This window comes from Betta splendens, chromosome 5 (assembly GCF_900634795.4).
Source record: "Betta splendens chromosome 5, fBetSpl5.4, whole genome shotgun sequence".
NCBI lineage: Eukaryota > Metazoa > Chordata > Actinopteri > Anabantiformes > Osphronemidae > Betta > Betta splendens.
In genome coordinates this window covers 16,809,963-16,825,735 of record NC_040885.2, presented here as the reverse complement: position 1 = coordinate 16,825,735, position 15,773 = coordinate 16,809,963, and the positions used below count along the sequence as shown (strand labels likewise).

Here is a 15,773-nt window from a genome sequence, read left to right as displayed (position 1 = left end):
CAGAAAAGCCGTGTATCAGTGTGAAAGCACCTATTATCTGTGATGGAGTCCAGCATTTCCCTCATTCTTCTTTAACCCCGGCCTGGATGAAACCTGCTCAGTCAATCAGAACACGTCGAGCGGCTTTAATGGCGGCTGAACAACTGGTAATTGAGGTGAGATAAGTGAGTGAATAGCTTAAAAGTGTCAGACATCTTCTGATCTGTTTCAGCTGCACTTCACAGGTAAATGTTCTGCAAAGACATTCAATTTTATGTTTGACTCATTATAAAGCTGAAACTTCTAAAACTATGTCTTTATAGCTTAAACTCCAAAAATCATGATCATTTTCTCACTTTATAAGCAACAATGAACTGAAATGAAATGAATGAATGACATTTAACATTAGAACATTACACACACATTTGAACCGTATACTGTGAAATGAAACGTGCCACTGTGGCCTGTAAGAAAGTGGCTGAACTGAGTCTGAACCAAAGGAGAACAGATTCTGTTTTCTAGCGACTTTTCATCTGAGTTCATCAGTAAGAGCTTTGCTCTCACGGAGCAGTTCAGTTCAGCCTTTAGTCCACACGATGGGACTCATCATTAAACTGCAACTTTAGAACTATGTCTTTATAGTTTAAATTTATCCAAAGGTTATTTTCTTGCTTCCTGTCTGAGCAACTATGAACTGAATCTGTCTCTAATATTTTAAACTTCATATAGACTTTGAATCTGAACCAAAGAGAAGCAGGCCATGTTTTTTAGCTCATTAGTAAAACGTTGGTCTCACAGAGCTGATCAGTTCAGCCTTTTGTCCACACGGTGTCACTAATTTACAATAAACATCAGGTTTAAGCGGCCGATTCAACAAACACCTTTTCTTCTATTAGGGACCGTTGAGGCACGTTGATTTTGAAGCTGTTATTATAGGAGTTACAGCTAAAGCTGTGTCTTCTGTCAGAATAATAAATCTCTTGGCCTTGCAGCTTTGTGAATTGTATATTAGGGTGGATGAAATATGGTGTTACTGTAAGAGACTGGACACCGCCCCACTCAGCCCTGTTATGAGGGCTCAGGTGATCTATGCAGCACTGGACACACATTAATCCTTGGGAGGAAACTGTTTTACATTCACATGGGATATGATGACAAGCAGATGCATTCTTCTGCGATGGGAGGCGTCCAAGCCGTTCACTTGTACTAGGGTGTTCGTAGAGATAAGATAGGCCGCCTTTTACCACAGGTCTTACTGTAAATGTGAAGGCCTGAAAGTTGTTTTTGAATGAGCTGTGCTGATACGGTTTCCACTCAGTTACTCACAAACCAGTTGAGCTTCTTGTTATGTCAGGTGATGTCATGTTCTTTAACAAAAACATCCACAGTTCAGAACAGCTTCAGGCCTCAGATACAGTACTGCTGCTATAGCGCTGGTTGCCAGGTTCTGTGTCTGAGTTTCTCAGGCGACTCTGGGTGGAGGACGGAAAACGCCTCTGACAAACTAATGCGGTTACAAAGAGGTGGTGGAGTGAATTCCTAGGAATTCACCCCAGACCCCAGGGATTGGGGAATGAGGCACCACCACCCCGGTGGAAACTCGTAGCTATGACGAAGGCAAAACAAAGGGCGTCAGAGTCCTCCTTCTATTTCAGTTTGCTCTTAATTAGTAGTAGTTCAAATGCTGGGGTAGTGTTGCCATGGAGACGCACAAAGCTGAGGCAACAGCAGCTGGATTTACAAACACAAAGGTCATGTGCTTCACAGGCACAGCATGAAAACACTAAGATTTAAAACTTATGTAAAGACTAGAATGATGACGTCCTCCGCTGAGAGGGGTTCCCGTTCCTTCAGCTCTCATCGCTGGCTTCGCACAGGACGCACGGACGGACGGACGGAGAACCCGAGAGTCTGTCTTTTTAACACATCAACACCCGAAGCATTTAGAGAGGTTTTCCACAGGTGTCCCGTAGTCTTGTTTTTAAAAAACTTTTAAAACTCGCCTTTTAAAAAGATGATGCTGTATGTTCAAAGCGCGACTTCCTGCTCTTCCTTTCAAAATAAGACAGATTGCTAGTCCAAGTGCTGCTTATCAGGGCACAAATTAAAGGTTACACCCAGTTTTTGTATATAGTTAAATATATATTAATGATCTTCATATAATTGTTTGTTTAGAAACAATCATAAGTAATATGCAGCTCTTCTTTGCTGGGATTGGAAACAATATATTAATATACATGTAAAATAGAAGCTATTAATTAAAAGCTATTACTTGGACAGTGAGCTTGAGTGTCATCCCAGGTTTCTGTAAACAAAATGTGTTATAATTGTTTTTATTAATAATAATAATAATAACATAATTTTGAAATGTCATGAATATATGTAAGTTTGTGAGAGGCCCATCCTTTAGCACTGCGTCTCTAGGACTAGTTTCAACTGGCGTCCAAAGTTTTTCTTTTGTTTCACTAAGGTCGAGTTTGAGGTCTATTATTATTAGGACACTATTTGCTGCTTTTATTGTGTTGTAAGTTAAGCCACTTCCGGAAGCGTTGACGTTGCCTTGACCAAACGCTGAGTCTGCGCTTAGGGGTGGATCCCTGTCTGGAACCGGCGGGACTCGCGTCTGTCTGAAGACAGTCGGACTGAAGGTCGCAGTCGGATCCGGACTCCTGAGCCTCGTCCTCTCGTCCTGCAGCATGGATGCGTTACTGGATCACTGTGGACCGACGGGAGCCGCGTGTCTGCTCTTCTTGTACCTTCATGCCTTCGAGGCTGCAGGTTAGTGATCGCCGTGTGTTCACAGAGATAATATTTATCAGCGTCAGTCAACAGCCAGACTTCATCTGTCCTGCCATCAGCTGGTGCACTGATGCCTGAAAGCGAAAAGCAGTTTGTAAACAGTTTGTAAAGATTAGCGTGGAAAATAACTTGTGAAATAGTTTTCTCACGGAATATTTTTGGAATATTCCTAAAGTAAAGTTAAACCAAATGTTCTATTTAATTATAATTCATTAGTTCTATTTTTAGTTTCTAAACCTTTTAAGTTATTTCATTTTCACGGTTGTATAAATTTGCCAGTTCTTTAGGAATCAGTTACAGGTTGCTGTGTAACAATAACCATTAGCTCTGAAGTTCTGGTCCATTATGTCTTCTTATTCACATCCTTATATTCAAACAGAATTAAATAAAATGCTACCCTTTTTTCCGTTATACATTGGGTTGTTATTGTATGTGATATTACTTTGCTTCTTCTTCCAGCTGCCTGTCTATTTCCTGAGGGTGCGGAATATACCATCGTGTCTGATGAATCACTGTTATTGAATGATTTTCCAGACGGCACGACTGTCATTTTAGAATGTGCCAATGGTTATGAAAGAGAATCAGGCTCTGGGAGTATAAGCTGCGTTGATGGGATGTGGACCGAAACAGATCTCCAATGCAAAAGTGAGTCTTACTGTAATAAGTGATACAGGTTCTGTACGTTTTGTCAGGAAGGTCCGGCAGTAATGTTCTGGTCTCTGCTTTTTAATTGCAGAGATAGACTGTGGTCCACCTCGAGCCCAGCCACACATGAGCTTTGACTTGAGTGGCGGCACCCTGTTTACTAGTTTGGTTAGAGTGATTTGTGATGAGGGGTGAGTATGAATGTAAAGCATCAACACTACATTCCTGTTTCGCTGCACTCAAACATGCACTCAAACCACTCACCACCGCTGTCGACAGCTCTGAGAAGCTGATGAAGCTCAGAGGTGGAATCACGTCGATCTGCTGATAGGAACCGTTTTAAATAGATGTCTGGAAGAAGAATCTATTTCCAGCGTTGCCTCATAGTTTCACTGAGCAGAAACCTGACTGTTTGTGGCTCTTCACCAAATTTAATATTTTTTTTTGTGGACGTTGAGTTATTGCAACTGCACGTTGTTCTTGTTACTCGTCCAATTACCTTCTTACGTCTGAGGAACAAGCTGCTCCAGACTGGAACAGGGCCCAAGCTGCTGTTGCAAGCAGGGATGATTCCAGTTGCTATGACTCACTTTTCCATCATAATCACATTTCGGAATCAGGGCTTGGGTGTGATTCCAGCCTGAATAACCTGCTCGGCTTTATTTTGCTTTGTATTTTAACAGATACCAAATCTCCGGCTCGAGCTTCAAAAAGTGCTACAGCACTGGGTGGGTCGGAAGAGCAAAGTGTGAACGTAAGCTTGCTGTCATTCACAGAGTGGAGCGCTGGGACAGTTGCTGCTGGACATCAGCTTCTAAAACACCTGTTGGTCTGATTCAACAGTGATCCGGTGTAAGAAGCCCCCTGAGGTGGCCAATAGCAAGAACTCATGGATGTCTGAAGGCCAGCCAGTCTACAATGACACCATAGAGTACAGATGCGACCAAGGGTTCACCCTGCAAGGACCGGATCACATCACCTGCAGCCAATACGGACAATACGATTCCCAGCCCCCTGAATGCAGCAGTAAGTCCAGCGGTTCGCGTGTTGGAGCTTTCAGTCTGGAGTGAGATCGAACTAAGCTACAGCTCCTTTACTGATATTGGCTGATTTTGCATGTTCTCTAAAACCCTTATTTTGAAGCTCATCCTTCTAGACTGATTTTAATTCTCTGCTCAACAGAGAGAAATTGTTGAATCTCTGAGAACAAGACAGTTCAATTAAAATGACTCAGGAGAACAATTCGCCCTTTACCCACATTAATAGAACCTTAATCACTACTTCTTTATTCATTCTGATTTCCCAGAGGCCAGGCTTGTGAGTTTATCGATGCTAGAGGACATGTTAAAATCCGATGACACACAAACAAAGCCTCCAAAGTGAATCCTGGGTTGTTTTTGGTCCCAGTGTGATGTGAGCGATCTGCACGTTTCATGGTGTGATGAGACGACAGGCTGTGAATGGAAGCATGCAAAGCACCAGCTCCTCCTGTTATCGCTCCTCCAGCTGTTAATGAGGATGAACAGAGACTCAACACAGTTAAACACAATGCGATTAATCATCGTAATCAACAGCGTGATTGACATTTGGCCTCTAACGCACGGCCGACGTGTTTTGACAGCATCAGATTCCACCACACTACACATTTGTCTCTTTCTTCCTACATTCCACGTGGTTTCATTCACTAACTGTGACACAACAAACAAAGTTTCCTTTCACTCATTCTACATGCAAACTAAAACCAGTGTGCATGTCCCACCACGTTCTGCACAAATGCATGAATGCAGTATCCTTTTAATAGTGTTCTCATTCTTAGGTGTGACAACAGTGGAGATACTTACATCACAAATTATTACTACTACAGCTACAAGTACAAGTACAACAGCAACTCCGACAACAACTCAAACACGAGGTATAGAGACATATTATGACAGGCGTCAGCTTAAATATGTAACTGACCACTCACCACGCGGATGTGTTCCCTGTTCTGCATGTTACAGGAGCATCCAGCTCAACAGACGCCACAGCTCCCAGAGCGGAAACCGCCCCCACGTCAGCCGTTTTACACTCAGAACCAGGTACAGGACAATGGATGCAAACGATGAGCATGTTGTTAGCTTTGTAGCGTACAGTACAGTAGGTGTGTGACGGTGCAGGCGGGTGCTGCTGGCTTATAGAGTCTCATCCTACGGCGCACACACGTGGCTGTGTGAATAATAGCTCTGTTTTCACTTGCAGAGGAGTTGAGCGAGGCTGTAGATACAAATAAAAACAAAAAAACTGGTGAGTAACTGAGCTCCAGTCAAATCAAACCAGCAACGTCAAACATTTATTCCCACTGAATGTGTCTTACAGGAAAGACAACGCTTTCCTCCATATTGGTTGGTGGTGTTGGACTCGCAGGTAATGCAGATTTTTTGTCCTTGGAAACTGACTAAAGTTTGAATTAGAAATGCAGAATAGAATAAATGTTGTGTGCTAATTTCCCCCACAGGTTCAATTGTATGTTTTGCCATGTGGTCTCATAAAAGGAAAAAAGGGTGAGATTCAGTATTTGTGCTCTCATATCCTTGATGCATGGCTCATAAGTGATTCTCCTTTTTTTGTCCCATCTACTTTTTGCACTTCCTGCTCTTTTTCCCTTAAAATAATAATGTGTATGTTGTGATCGCATGGAGTGAATGCACATTAAATACAGGCGGATGTTGACTAGTATTTCTAAAAGAAAATATGACAGACAATCACTTTAGCCACAGCTTCAGTTTCCCCTGTGCCCTTTGATCTTTAGCTGTTTAGGAGAAAATAGCTGTGTTTGTTCCAGATGTTCTGAGGAATGAAGGAAGTCAACAGGAAAAGCTTTCACTGAGGTCGGATGTAACAAGGAACAGTGGGATATAATTACAAAGAGGGAAGATTTATCAGAATACTTTTAATAACGATCCAGAAAACATGTCACAAAGGACCAGTTGTGAACAATGCACAGACTGTCGTGCTCAAACTTTGAACTGTGAGGCTTCAGTTGAAGCCTGTGAATCAAATCACTTCCACTGACGTGAGCAAAATAACTTTCCTTAAACATCAAACTCATATTAACTATGTGCTTTATTCAGCCTTAATAAACTACGTTAAGAAAATACTGCAGGGACTAACACTAACACTGGCCAATGCTAATTAGCTATTTAATCTAAAACAATTGTAACATTAAACAGCAATTCTTAACCTTTTTGTACTGAATAATAAATTCCTTATTTGATGACACCATAGCTCATATGACACCAGAGAAGACCTGAAGACGGAGTTATTACAATTCCATAACACTTACAGTAGATTTCCTGCCTCACTCAGGTACAAGTTGATTCTGTAATTACCGTAAAAACATTAAAGCTCCTCTAAAATGAGTGGTTGCGCATCACTGCCGTGCATGAATGAAACTGATCCCATGCCGTTTCCCCTTCACAGCTCTGCAAACGCAACCGCGCCCATCTGACGATCTGCTCCCACGAAGGCCGGCCACCGGTGAATCAAACCCTCTCAAACTCCAGGGATCAAAAGCACTTTTTAAATCATGCATTTTTTACTGACAGTTTTATGAATCCTAAATTCTATATTTTTCTGTATGTGTGAATATTTTATACCAATCTTGTGTAACTGTTATTTATTGTAAACCTGTGATAAACCCATTCTCAACATTTCTTCTGCTGTTCTGAGGCCACATGTTTGCATGTGGCTGCTGCACTGATTTATTAAGACAGAGTCATGAAAAAAGATCATTCAAGTGAACACAGTGTGCTGGGTTTTCTGGCTGAAATAGCGATATAATCGGCGGCATTCCTCACCTCCAGACGGTTTTTCCCTCTTTGTCTATTGTTTGGGTCTTTAGCTCGCTGTGCATAATTGCTTCACGACAAAATCATTCATTCGACTTCCAGTCATCCATAGATGGTGAAGGTAAATGATGAACCTGCAAGTTATTGCAAGGATTCATTAAATGGCCTGAAGTCACTGAAGCTGATTAAACATGTTAATCGTTTATCTGACGTACAAGGAAGCAGCAGGTTGTTATTTTCAGTCTGCTACAGTCAGTCATTTATTCCTGTAAATAAGAAGCCCAGTAAATACTATCTTGTTCACAGTAATACTCATTGACATACTGGTACCTTCCCAAAAGACGACCTTAATATGGAAGCAGCAAGCGTTACCCTGCTGGCTCCATCCGTGACCTTTCCACACAAGAACGGACCACGCAGGTTTCTATGAACCCTCCGCTGTTTTCTCCACGCGACTGGAAAAACACTGAGCTTTACCTTAAGTGAAAAGATGATTTGTTTACTGTAACTCACTCGGCCCAAAACAGGAAACTCTGTCGAAATTAGAGTCGTCCGTCTTAGTTGTGTGAACAGGCAGTTCATTATCAGCAAGGGCGGATTTTCTCAGAGGAGCTCTGTCATGTTGTCATCAATCAGCCTTTCATCTGCCAGACCTCCCTCACAAACAGAAGAGGGACAACGCGCTCTGATGCTGTTGCTTGGTTTTCTCACAAGGACCATTAGTAGAAGTATTAATATCCGCAAAGTATTCGTCTTTATAACTTACTGTCTGTACAACCCGCGTCATGTTGGGTCTGGAAAACAATTAATTATTTCATTGCGTCACAGAGTGAAACACTGTAGACGCCCAGTGACTAAGACAGAGCTGCGTACAGCTGAGGCTGAATTAAATGCTTTTAACCCAACAGAAGTGAAAATAGTACAAATAAAACATAACTGTCTTTTAAAACATTCTCCTGAAGAACCTTTACAATAAATGTCTGTACCTGGGTTTTAGAACTGCATCTAATTAGTTTAGCTCAAAACAATGCAAATCAATCAGGCCTGAGCGTTATTAACAGGAGGACGATGGCGCAGCCACTGCTCAGTGTTCAGCTCCAGTTGAACTGGTGATGGATAACTGGGCTTTTCTCTTCCTTCCTTCAACATTCCTGTTAGTTGTGGCCTGAGCAGGAAACGAAAGGGAAACAGGTGTTTTTCCTGTAAGAACTGTAACATCCATCCATTTTCTTAACCGCTTGCTCCCTAGTGCAGGGTCATGGGGGTGCTGGAGCCTATCCCAGCTGGCTACGGGCGAGAGGCAGGGTACACCCTGGACAGGTCGCCAGTCCATCGCAGGGCAACACATAGACAGATAACCATTCACTCACACACTCACACCTACGGGCAATGGAGAGAGGCCAATCAACCTAGTGCACGTCTTTGGACTGTGGGAGGAAGCCGGAGAACCCGGAGAGAACCCACGCAAACACGGGGAGAACGTGCAAACTCCACACAGAAAGGCACCATTCGCCTCCGGGAATCGAACCCAGAACCTTCTTGCTGTGAGGCGACAGTGCTACCCACCGCACCACCGTGCCGCCCAGAACTGTAACAACATATGAAAAATTAAAAGACATCCTTTCGATGGTCATTCACTCATTTGGGGAACTCTAGTTTTACATGAGGAGGAACTGCACCACACACAGGCTGAGCCACTGTGGACGGTGGTGACTGTGACCGAGGGAATGAGTCATGTGTTGAGTCATGTGTGTTTACGCAGACGCTAACACATCTTGTGGTTTCGAAGCACAGTGGAGAAAAATGTGAATAAAAAGGATGCGAAGCAATGGTTTCTGTCTTCGTGCGTTGCTCAAGTCAAACAAGACGTGAACGATGAATGAGGCCTCAGCAGCGGAGAACAGATGTCTGACGTGAGCTTCCCGTCGTCCCTGCTTCGCTGATGTAAATGTTTACAAGTGAGTCCCGTTGGCTGAATGTGTCCTGAGTGTCAGTAAGCAGCCTAATACCACACACACAGCGCTTTCTTCCTTCTGGCGTTCTTTTTTCCATTATCTTTTAACCTTCTTGTCTGCTCAGATCTAAACGTCAGCACAGGGAAACGCACAGAGCAAGTCAAGGCAAAGCATAGAAAGCAGTGATGCAGCTGATTATGTAAGTAGCCGAGACCCTCCCTGTGACTCACATTCTTCCCGTGAAGTAGAAATTGCCATTGGCCAATGTACGTAGGTTTTTGTTTGACTGTTGATATGGCAACACGTCTCACAATACATCATCCTTCAAACACATCGACAAAAAGGCCTCGGCTTCATGTCCATGTCACTCTCTTCATGTTTCTCAGTTCGTGAGAATGGCCTGAAGCCGCGACACTTAGTGCTTCACAGAGAAGAACAGCAGGTAGAGTCCCGTCATCAGGAGGCGGCTCAGCAGCCTGTTTGCACTGGTGGAGGGGTCACTGGTGCATCACCCGGGTGAAATGATGCAGGGCGGCCTCTGCTTCTTGACGCACAGTATAGTCAGGATGAAGCAGACAGTGCTGCTACGGTCCAGAAGCTGCACGCGTTTCAAATGATGCGTCTTATTTTTACATTTCAGTGAAAATACTGTCTGTTTATTAATGAATGAAACTCTTCACAAGTTTTAAGCAAGCACTTTTATTCATTTTGTTTATGAAATATATAAAAGTCTATGGACAGTTTACAGTGGCCTCAGACGGTTTTCACCTCTCGTATTTTATGGTGTTGTAGATAAATGAATCTTTCTATGAAGCCACTAATGATTAACTGTAATATACCCCTTTAAACTGTTTCGCCTAACGCTGCGTTAAGGTTTGAGGAAATGATTGCATAACTGAAGAACTCTATCAGACATGAGCTTAAGAAAAAACATTACCACAAACTTTGTTGACCTGATGCGTGTGCTGAAAAGCCCAATGCTGCCATCTTCTGGTAAGAAAATGACTTACAGCTGCAGAAGCAACATCTTGGTTGTCATTCTCTCAGCACTGTAACCGATTTCAGGTGGTGCTAGACATGATGGAGACTCTGAACACCAGAGGAAAACGGTCAGCCTTGCTGAGATGAGATAAGAACACTTTAGCTCTGAGCGCCAGCATCAGGCTTTTTAAAGCCCCTCAATCCGTTCAACGGACAGAATGAAACCCGGATGTGAAACGTGGACGAACCCGATGTCGCTGAACCTCCGTGTGAATGCGGCAGCTTGAACGAGGTCTGTTCCCGCTCAAGAACACCGATTTCAAATGGTGCTAGATGGGATTTGATACTCTAAGACACCATCTGAAACCAGTTCCCTGGGGAGGATGTCTTCAGGAAGAAGCACAGGCAGAAGCTGACGCCTCCTGGAATTAGAAAAAGAAAATGTTACTGTCATCACTTTGTTCGTGTTTCAGACAGTGTTCCAGTATCAGCTTCTGACAAGTGCATTCATTAAGCAAGAAAGATGCTCCCCACGACATCAGCTGTATAATTTGTACAACTCGTTTCTTTTTTCTGTTTTCATTTAGGAGAAAAGCAAAGTGAGCCTGAGGTATTTCCCAACTGTGGCGTTCGAGCACTGACGCTGTCATTTGTCAGTGAGCCACGAAAGAACCAGATACTCAGAACGAGCTGACGGGATCAAAGCGGAGAAAGCACTGAGTCATGGTTTGCACGTCCCAGAATGACACGGCAGTTCCAGTGCCTTGTGTTGGACGTGCGTCACAAAGGGCACGGCCCCCGAGTGGCACCGCGCACGAACCCGAACCCCGTGAATCACACCCAGTCACTGCTTTGTGACGCACAATGGGATCCTGTGTCGCGTCCCGGGTCCCGGCCCGGCCTCCAGCCGAGCTCCCGGTCCACGCGGAGCCGGCCCGGTCCAGGATGGAGCAGAACGAGCCCGGGAACAGGTCCCGACTCCGCTGCGCGTCCAACGGGAAGAATGACGAGAGACCATTGATCCGCAGAACTCGCAGGAACCCACGAGCGGCACCGTCGCGCCTGGTCTGACACGCGTCGTCCTGTTGACAGGGAGAGGTGACGTAGCAACTAATCCAAAACCTTCATGTGTCTTTCGGGGACAATTTCCCAGTCTGTCGCTCCCTAATCCTCTTCACTGGCAGTTCAGCGGCCGGGCTTGTAAAACACAAGCAGCTGCTCTGATTGGTTACTGCCTCCTCGTTACACTTTTGCCCAGTTAATAGAATGTGGGGACGTATGACGGATACCGTTGACTACGTGTACTCTGACCCATCCTGGAGCGGCACCGGCCGTATTGACTCAGACTCAGACAGCGTGGTCTGGAGGCCTCAGCGCCGCTTCCATCCGCCGCGTCCTCCGCTTCTGCTCCTCTGGCTCCTCCCACGCTCGCTGCTGTCCGTGAACTCGGCATCCACCTCCCGCTCGCGACCGTGCTCTTCTCAGTGCGCGCTCGTTTCGCCGCCTGTTATGTGTGCGTTGGCTGCCTTCTGCATCGAGGCAGATTTCCTGCCAAGTCACCTGACCATCTACTGCCTGTTAAAGGGACATCGGCCCCTTTTGGAAGCAAAAGGTGAAGCGGAGTACGATGGGAAGCGTCTCCGGCCCAGATCGCGGCAGATGCGACAAACGCCGTCGAACGGACTTCCAGTGATTCTTGGCATCACGTTGTGCGTTAGATAAACGGTCCGTCTGCGTGGGCCGGGCTGAGCGGGCCGCTGGGTTGGGCCCATTAGCACAGGTGACGTGAACTGACCTGTGCGTGTGCATAACGGCGGCCAGCAGGGCTGTGTGCATGTTGTGCACGTGTAAACGGGGTAGGTGCTTAATCCTCTTACAGATTAGATTAGAGATCCTAATTTATCAGGAGTGAGAGGGGGAACTCATTGAAGTAATGTGTTTTTAAACCGCCTCTCCACAATAAGGTTCAATTAGGGGAAATGGCTTATATCCTGTCTAATACACAAATTTACAATGATAACATACGAAACTCGAAAAAGGTGACCTACTTAGATCGGCGGCCGTTTTTACGGTGGGTATTACTGGGCTTTTGTCAAACCAGTGGGATTATAAAGGCATCACATGACACTCGATACTGGACCCATTGAAACCCAAGCTGATTCTGCCTGTACCGACAACGTCCTAAAAGAGCCAATTATGTTTGCCTGCTTTATTAGCTTGGACAACTTCTTCCCTGTTGCATAATCAAAATTGTGAAATATATGGAAATGTGGGAGCCTCAACACGTTCGGCTGAGCCTGAGCTCCCTCCATCCAGCGATGGGAAGGCCACAGGCGGGAATTCTGCTGCTCCCGTTGTCGCTCCGGCTCTGGACCTGTTCTCTGCTCGTTGGGAAATATCACAATCGCTGCCGATAACGGGGGCGACTTTACGAGGCGAACGGCTCCCGATTCAAACGCGGCCGTGGAAGCGAATCGGACGTCGAGGAAGAGAGAGGGGGAAACCAGGTCGGCCCTCTGCATTGAGTAACTGTAGATTGCATATTGGACAAATAAATGCTGAAGCAACAATAAGCTATCGTACTATGATACCCTCCCACGTAAAGTCTATCTAGAAGAAATATTTACAGAAGTGAATACATACCTCTGCACAGAGACAGATCGGGGCCATTAACGGAGGCAGCGTGGAGATGGGCCCCGCGAGGCCTCGGCACATCAGCACATCAGCACGTAGCTGCTCTGGCCCATGCTAAATGTCTAGCTGCTAATGATACCTGCCGCCTCACACTCGTCTATTAATACATCATCAGCGAGCGAGGCCGGCAGTGCGCCGCGTTTAATTTTAGCACTGTCATCTCTCGGCTCGGAGCCACCTCCGATTCTGTAATCCGCGCGTGGGAGGGGGCTGTTTTAAAAGGCACTGGGTCGCGCGGCCATTTTCTGTGCGAAGGTTTACGCGGGCTACAGGTGATGCCCCCCCCCCTCGTAAACCCAGTAGATTGGGATCAGCATCAACAGCTGCTGCTCCAGTTGCAGAGACTGAAACTGGGCTGGACGCGTCGCGTTCACCAGAAGCAGCCTCCTCTGTTTGCTCGACTTGGAGGCAGCGCCCGCCGCTCCGCGAAACAAGAGCTAAATAACTATTGAGGTCACGTTTCCGTGCCGGTGGAAGTGGGTCAGCCTCAGAAGGCTTGATAAACATTACGACTGGTGGAGGACACCACACTCACAATTACTAAAACAACTCTGAGGGTTCTGGCAGCCCAAAAGCTTTCATTCAGTTTAGATGCTTTAGGAAAATGCAAATAAACATGAAGGCTGTGATGCTGCGTCAGACCTTTACCTTTTTGTTTCAAAATGACTAATGACAGTCCACCAGGAGTCAAGTTTCTATTCAGTAAACATAATTAAAGTTGTGAAGCTCACCCCCCCTTCTCCCTCGGCCTCTCGCTCTCTCTTTCTCTCTCCTTGCCAGCAGTTTAGCAACTCGTGAGGTCTGCTGCTGATTCACCCACTGACCGGACAAATTCGACTCCCGCCCGCGTGTCTCATTTTCGCCTCGGAGGCTGTCGGGAGCGCTTCAGCTCCTGTGCCCGTGGCAGGTAAACAGCGGGAGGAGCCACACCCACCTTCGCCAGGGTCAAAAGCAAGGCACTAGAGGCCGCGGCGCCGACAACGGGAGCGTGGCCGCGTCAGGTGCGTCACCGTCCCGTTGTGCGCTGGCAGGTGTGTGTTACACACTCACAAAGAGGAGCAGAATCTGTTGAATGTCTCTCACAGCAGCAGCTCTGGAAACAGAAGTGCAAACAGCTGGAGGCTCTGCGAAACTAAAGTTACATAATCACACGCATTCGTCCACAGCATCAACGCAAAATGAAGCAAAATGGACCCCGGACACAACAAATATGAACAGAGTCGGTTCTGGTGGAGACTGCGAATACCTGTACGTCAACATCCCTTCACAGACACAAAATGTTGAGTCACTCGACAGCACCCCCAGTGTTTGAGAAGTAGAGCTTGTTTTCATCATATCAAGTGCGCACTAAAGAGCCAGATTACTATGAAGGACCCCCCGGGAGGCGCGTGACGCAGCGAACGCTGTTTGACACTGGGACCACAAAACAAGCTGCGTCACCATTGTCTCGCTTAGTTGAAGCCCGAGTTCGCAGTCACAGCGGAATTACGCAAACAACGACAACAACCCCTCAACGCGTGGCGACGTTCGGAAAGTAGGCGATTATAACACGCGCAGGCTTCGCAGGTTCGATCCCAATAAGAGAGGAGAAACGCGGGCACGAGGCGGTGAATGATCGTGCCAATACGAACTGCGTAACATCGTCCTCTCCCACAACAGGATTACGCACGATCCACCTCTTGCGCAGCATCCTATTCCGAGCCCTTCCTTCACACGCCATCCCTGCCGATCCCATGCTTTGTTTACATCCTCCTTTTCACGTCGAAATCTGCCACAAGTCAAGTTTCGAACCGAGCCCAACTACGCTATCGTGCCATCACAGCACGTCGCCCCATCGCAGCGGAAATTCCCACTGGATTTCATGTGGCTGGACGGTCCTTCTTGCTGACGCAGTTTAATTTACCTGTTGTCATGTCGATGATGAAACACGTATGGTCGCAAAAAGAGTTTACGTTGTTATTCGCTAACAAGCTCCCGGTTCACGTTTCTATTATTCTATTATTACTTTCATTTGCCTGTCTACACTTTTACGACGCCGCCTCCTTGCTTTTATTTTCACCTTTTCACCCAGAGCTCGAGCGCTTATGAATTACACTGTGGTATTCTCTACGCAGAATACGCAACATTATGCTCTTGTCGTATATTAACATAAATAACTTACGTGTTTATCCCAAGCCTGTTTTCGTCCCGTGCCGAAGGAGGCGCATCCGCTTCCCGGCCGGCGCCAGTCAAACCCGGTCCTCGCTCAGGTTCCTGTTTCGTTCTTACTGTCGCTATTATCAATCTGCAAGCACACGTTTATCACAGTGTATCCCCATAACGATTTTCCATAGCGCAACACTGTGGCCCCGCCCCCAACACTCCCCCGTCTGCTGATTGGCCCGGCGCTTGGAGAGTCTTTCCTCATCGCCAGAATCACATGTGGCTGACGCATGTTTACAAACATCGCTGAAATCACATGGTAATGGCCTCCGTTTACCGTAAACTACCTCCCTTTGACGCAGCTCCCAGATGTCGTGCCGAGAACATATTAGTGCTTTTAAGCTTAGTAATAAAACTACATCTGTGTTTACAAGGCTACAGACAAAGCAAAACACAGCATAGCAAAGCCCGGAACTATATACAACAGTACAAAAGGGCTGTCCTATTATAGCATATTATACAACATAACAGGAAGTACAAACTGTTCTTATAGTCCATAGGAGAAAGGGTACACAAACGTGTGAAATACATGTGTCATGAGCTCAAATGACCGAAGGGGGTCTGTCTAAAACGACTTCAATCAAATATATATATACCTACCTACCTATACTATATATATAAATAACGAATTTCTGTTTGTTATCTTATACTGTTTACCTTTGTAATATTTTCTGCCAATCTAAATGATTTT

General features: G+C 45.8%; 1 protein-coding gene and 1 long non-coding RNA gene across 12 annotated transcripts; one reads left to right on the top strand and one right to left on the bottom strand.

Annotated features, from left to right (window-relative positions):
- The first annotated feature begins 1,699 nt into the window (after positions 1–1,699).
- On the top strand, positions 1,700–7,115 carry im:7151449 (P-selectin). 11 transcript variants are annotated; one of them, XR_003785911.3, is made up of 14 exons: positions 1,706–1,941; positions 2,567–2,757; positions 3,238–3,423; positions 3,515–3,614; positions 4,107–4,177; positions 4,267–4,449; positions 5,240–5,335; positions 5,424–5,501; positions 5,662–5,706; positions 5,779–5,826; positions 5,918–5,963; positions 6,245–6,475; positions 6,688–6,768; positions 6,883–7,115. XR_003785911.3 is itself a non-coding variant. In XM_029150411.3 (13 exons), exons 1-13 carry the CDS (start codon positions 1,754–1,756, stop codon positions 6,908–6,910), a joined length of 1,341 nt encoding a protein of 446 aa, XP_029006244.1. In that variant the 5' UTR covers positions 1,706–1,753; the 3' UTR covers positions 6,911–7,115. The 11 variants fall into 11 exon arrangements, 9 of the variants coding, with proteins under 9 accessions (XP_055365135.1, XP_055365134.1, XP_029006248.1 ...); XR_003785910.3 differs by having other exon boundaries at positions 6,245–6,768; XM_029150411.3 differs by lacking the exon at positions 6,245–6,475.
- A 2,769-nt stretch (positions 7,116–9,884) lies between these two features.
- Positions 9,885–15,359, bottom strand: LOC129604144 (uncharacterized). The gene is made up of 2 exons (XR_008694808.1): positions 15,042–15,359; positions 9,885–10,608 (listed from the first exon to the last, which is right to left on the bottom strand). It is a non-coding gene; the product is annotated as an uncharacterized LOC129604144 (long non-coding RNA).
- Between the last annotated feature and the right edge of the window lie 414 nt (positions 15,360–15,773).

Excerpts from the sequence above, each read along its gene's own strand:
- im:7151449 (XM_029150411.3), top strand. The coding sequence starts at position 1,754 with ATGAAAACACTAAGATTTAAAACTTATGTAAAGACTAGAATGATGACG. Across the intron at positions 1,942-2,566 it reads TTTAGAGAGGTTTTCCACAG|GGGTGGATCCCTGTCTGGAA; the intron begins GTGTCCCGTAGT and ends GTCTGCGCTTAG. Across the intron at positions 5,336-5,423 it reads GACAACAACTCAAACACGAG|GAGCATCCAGCTCAACAGAC; the intron begins GTATAGAGACAT and ends TGCATGTTACAG.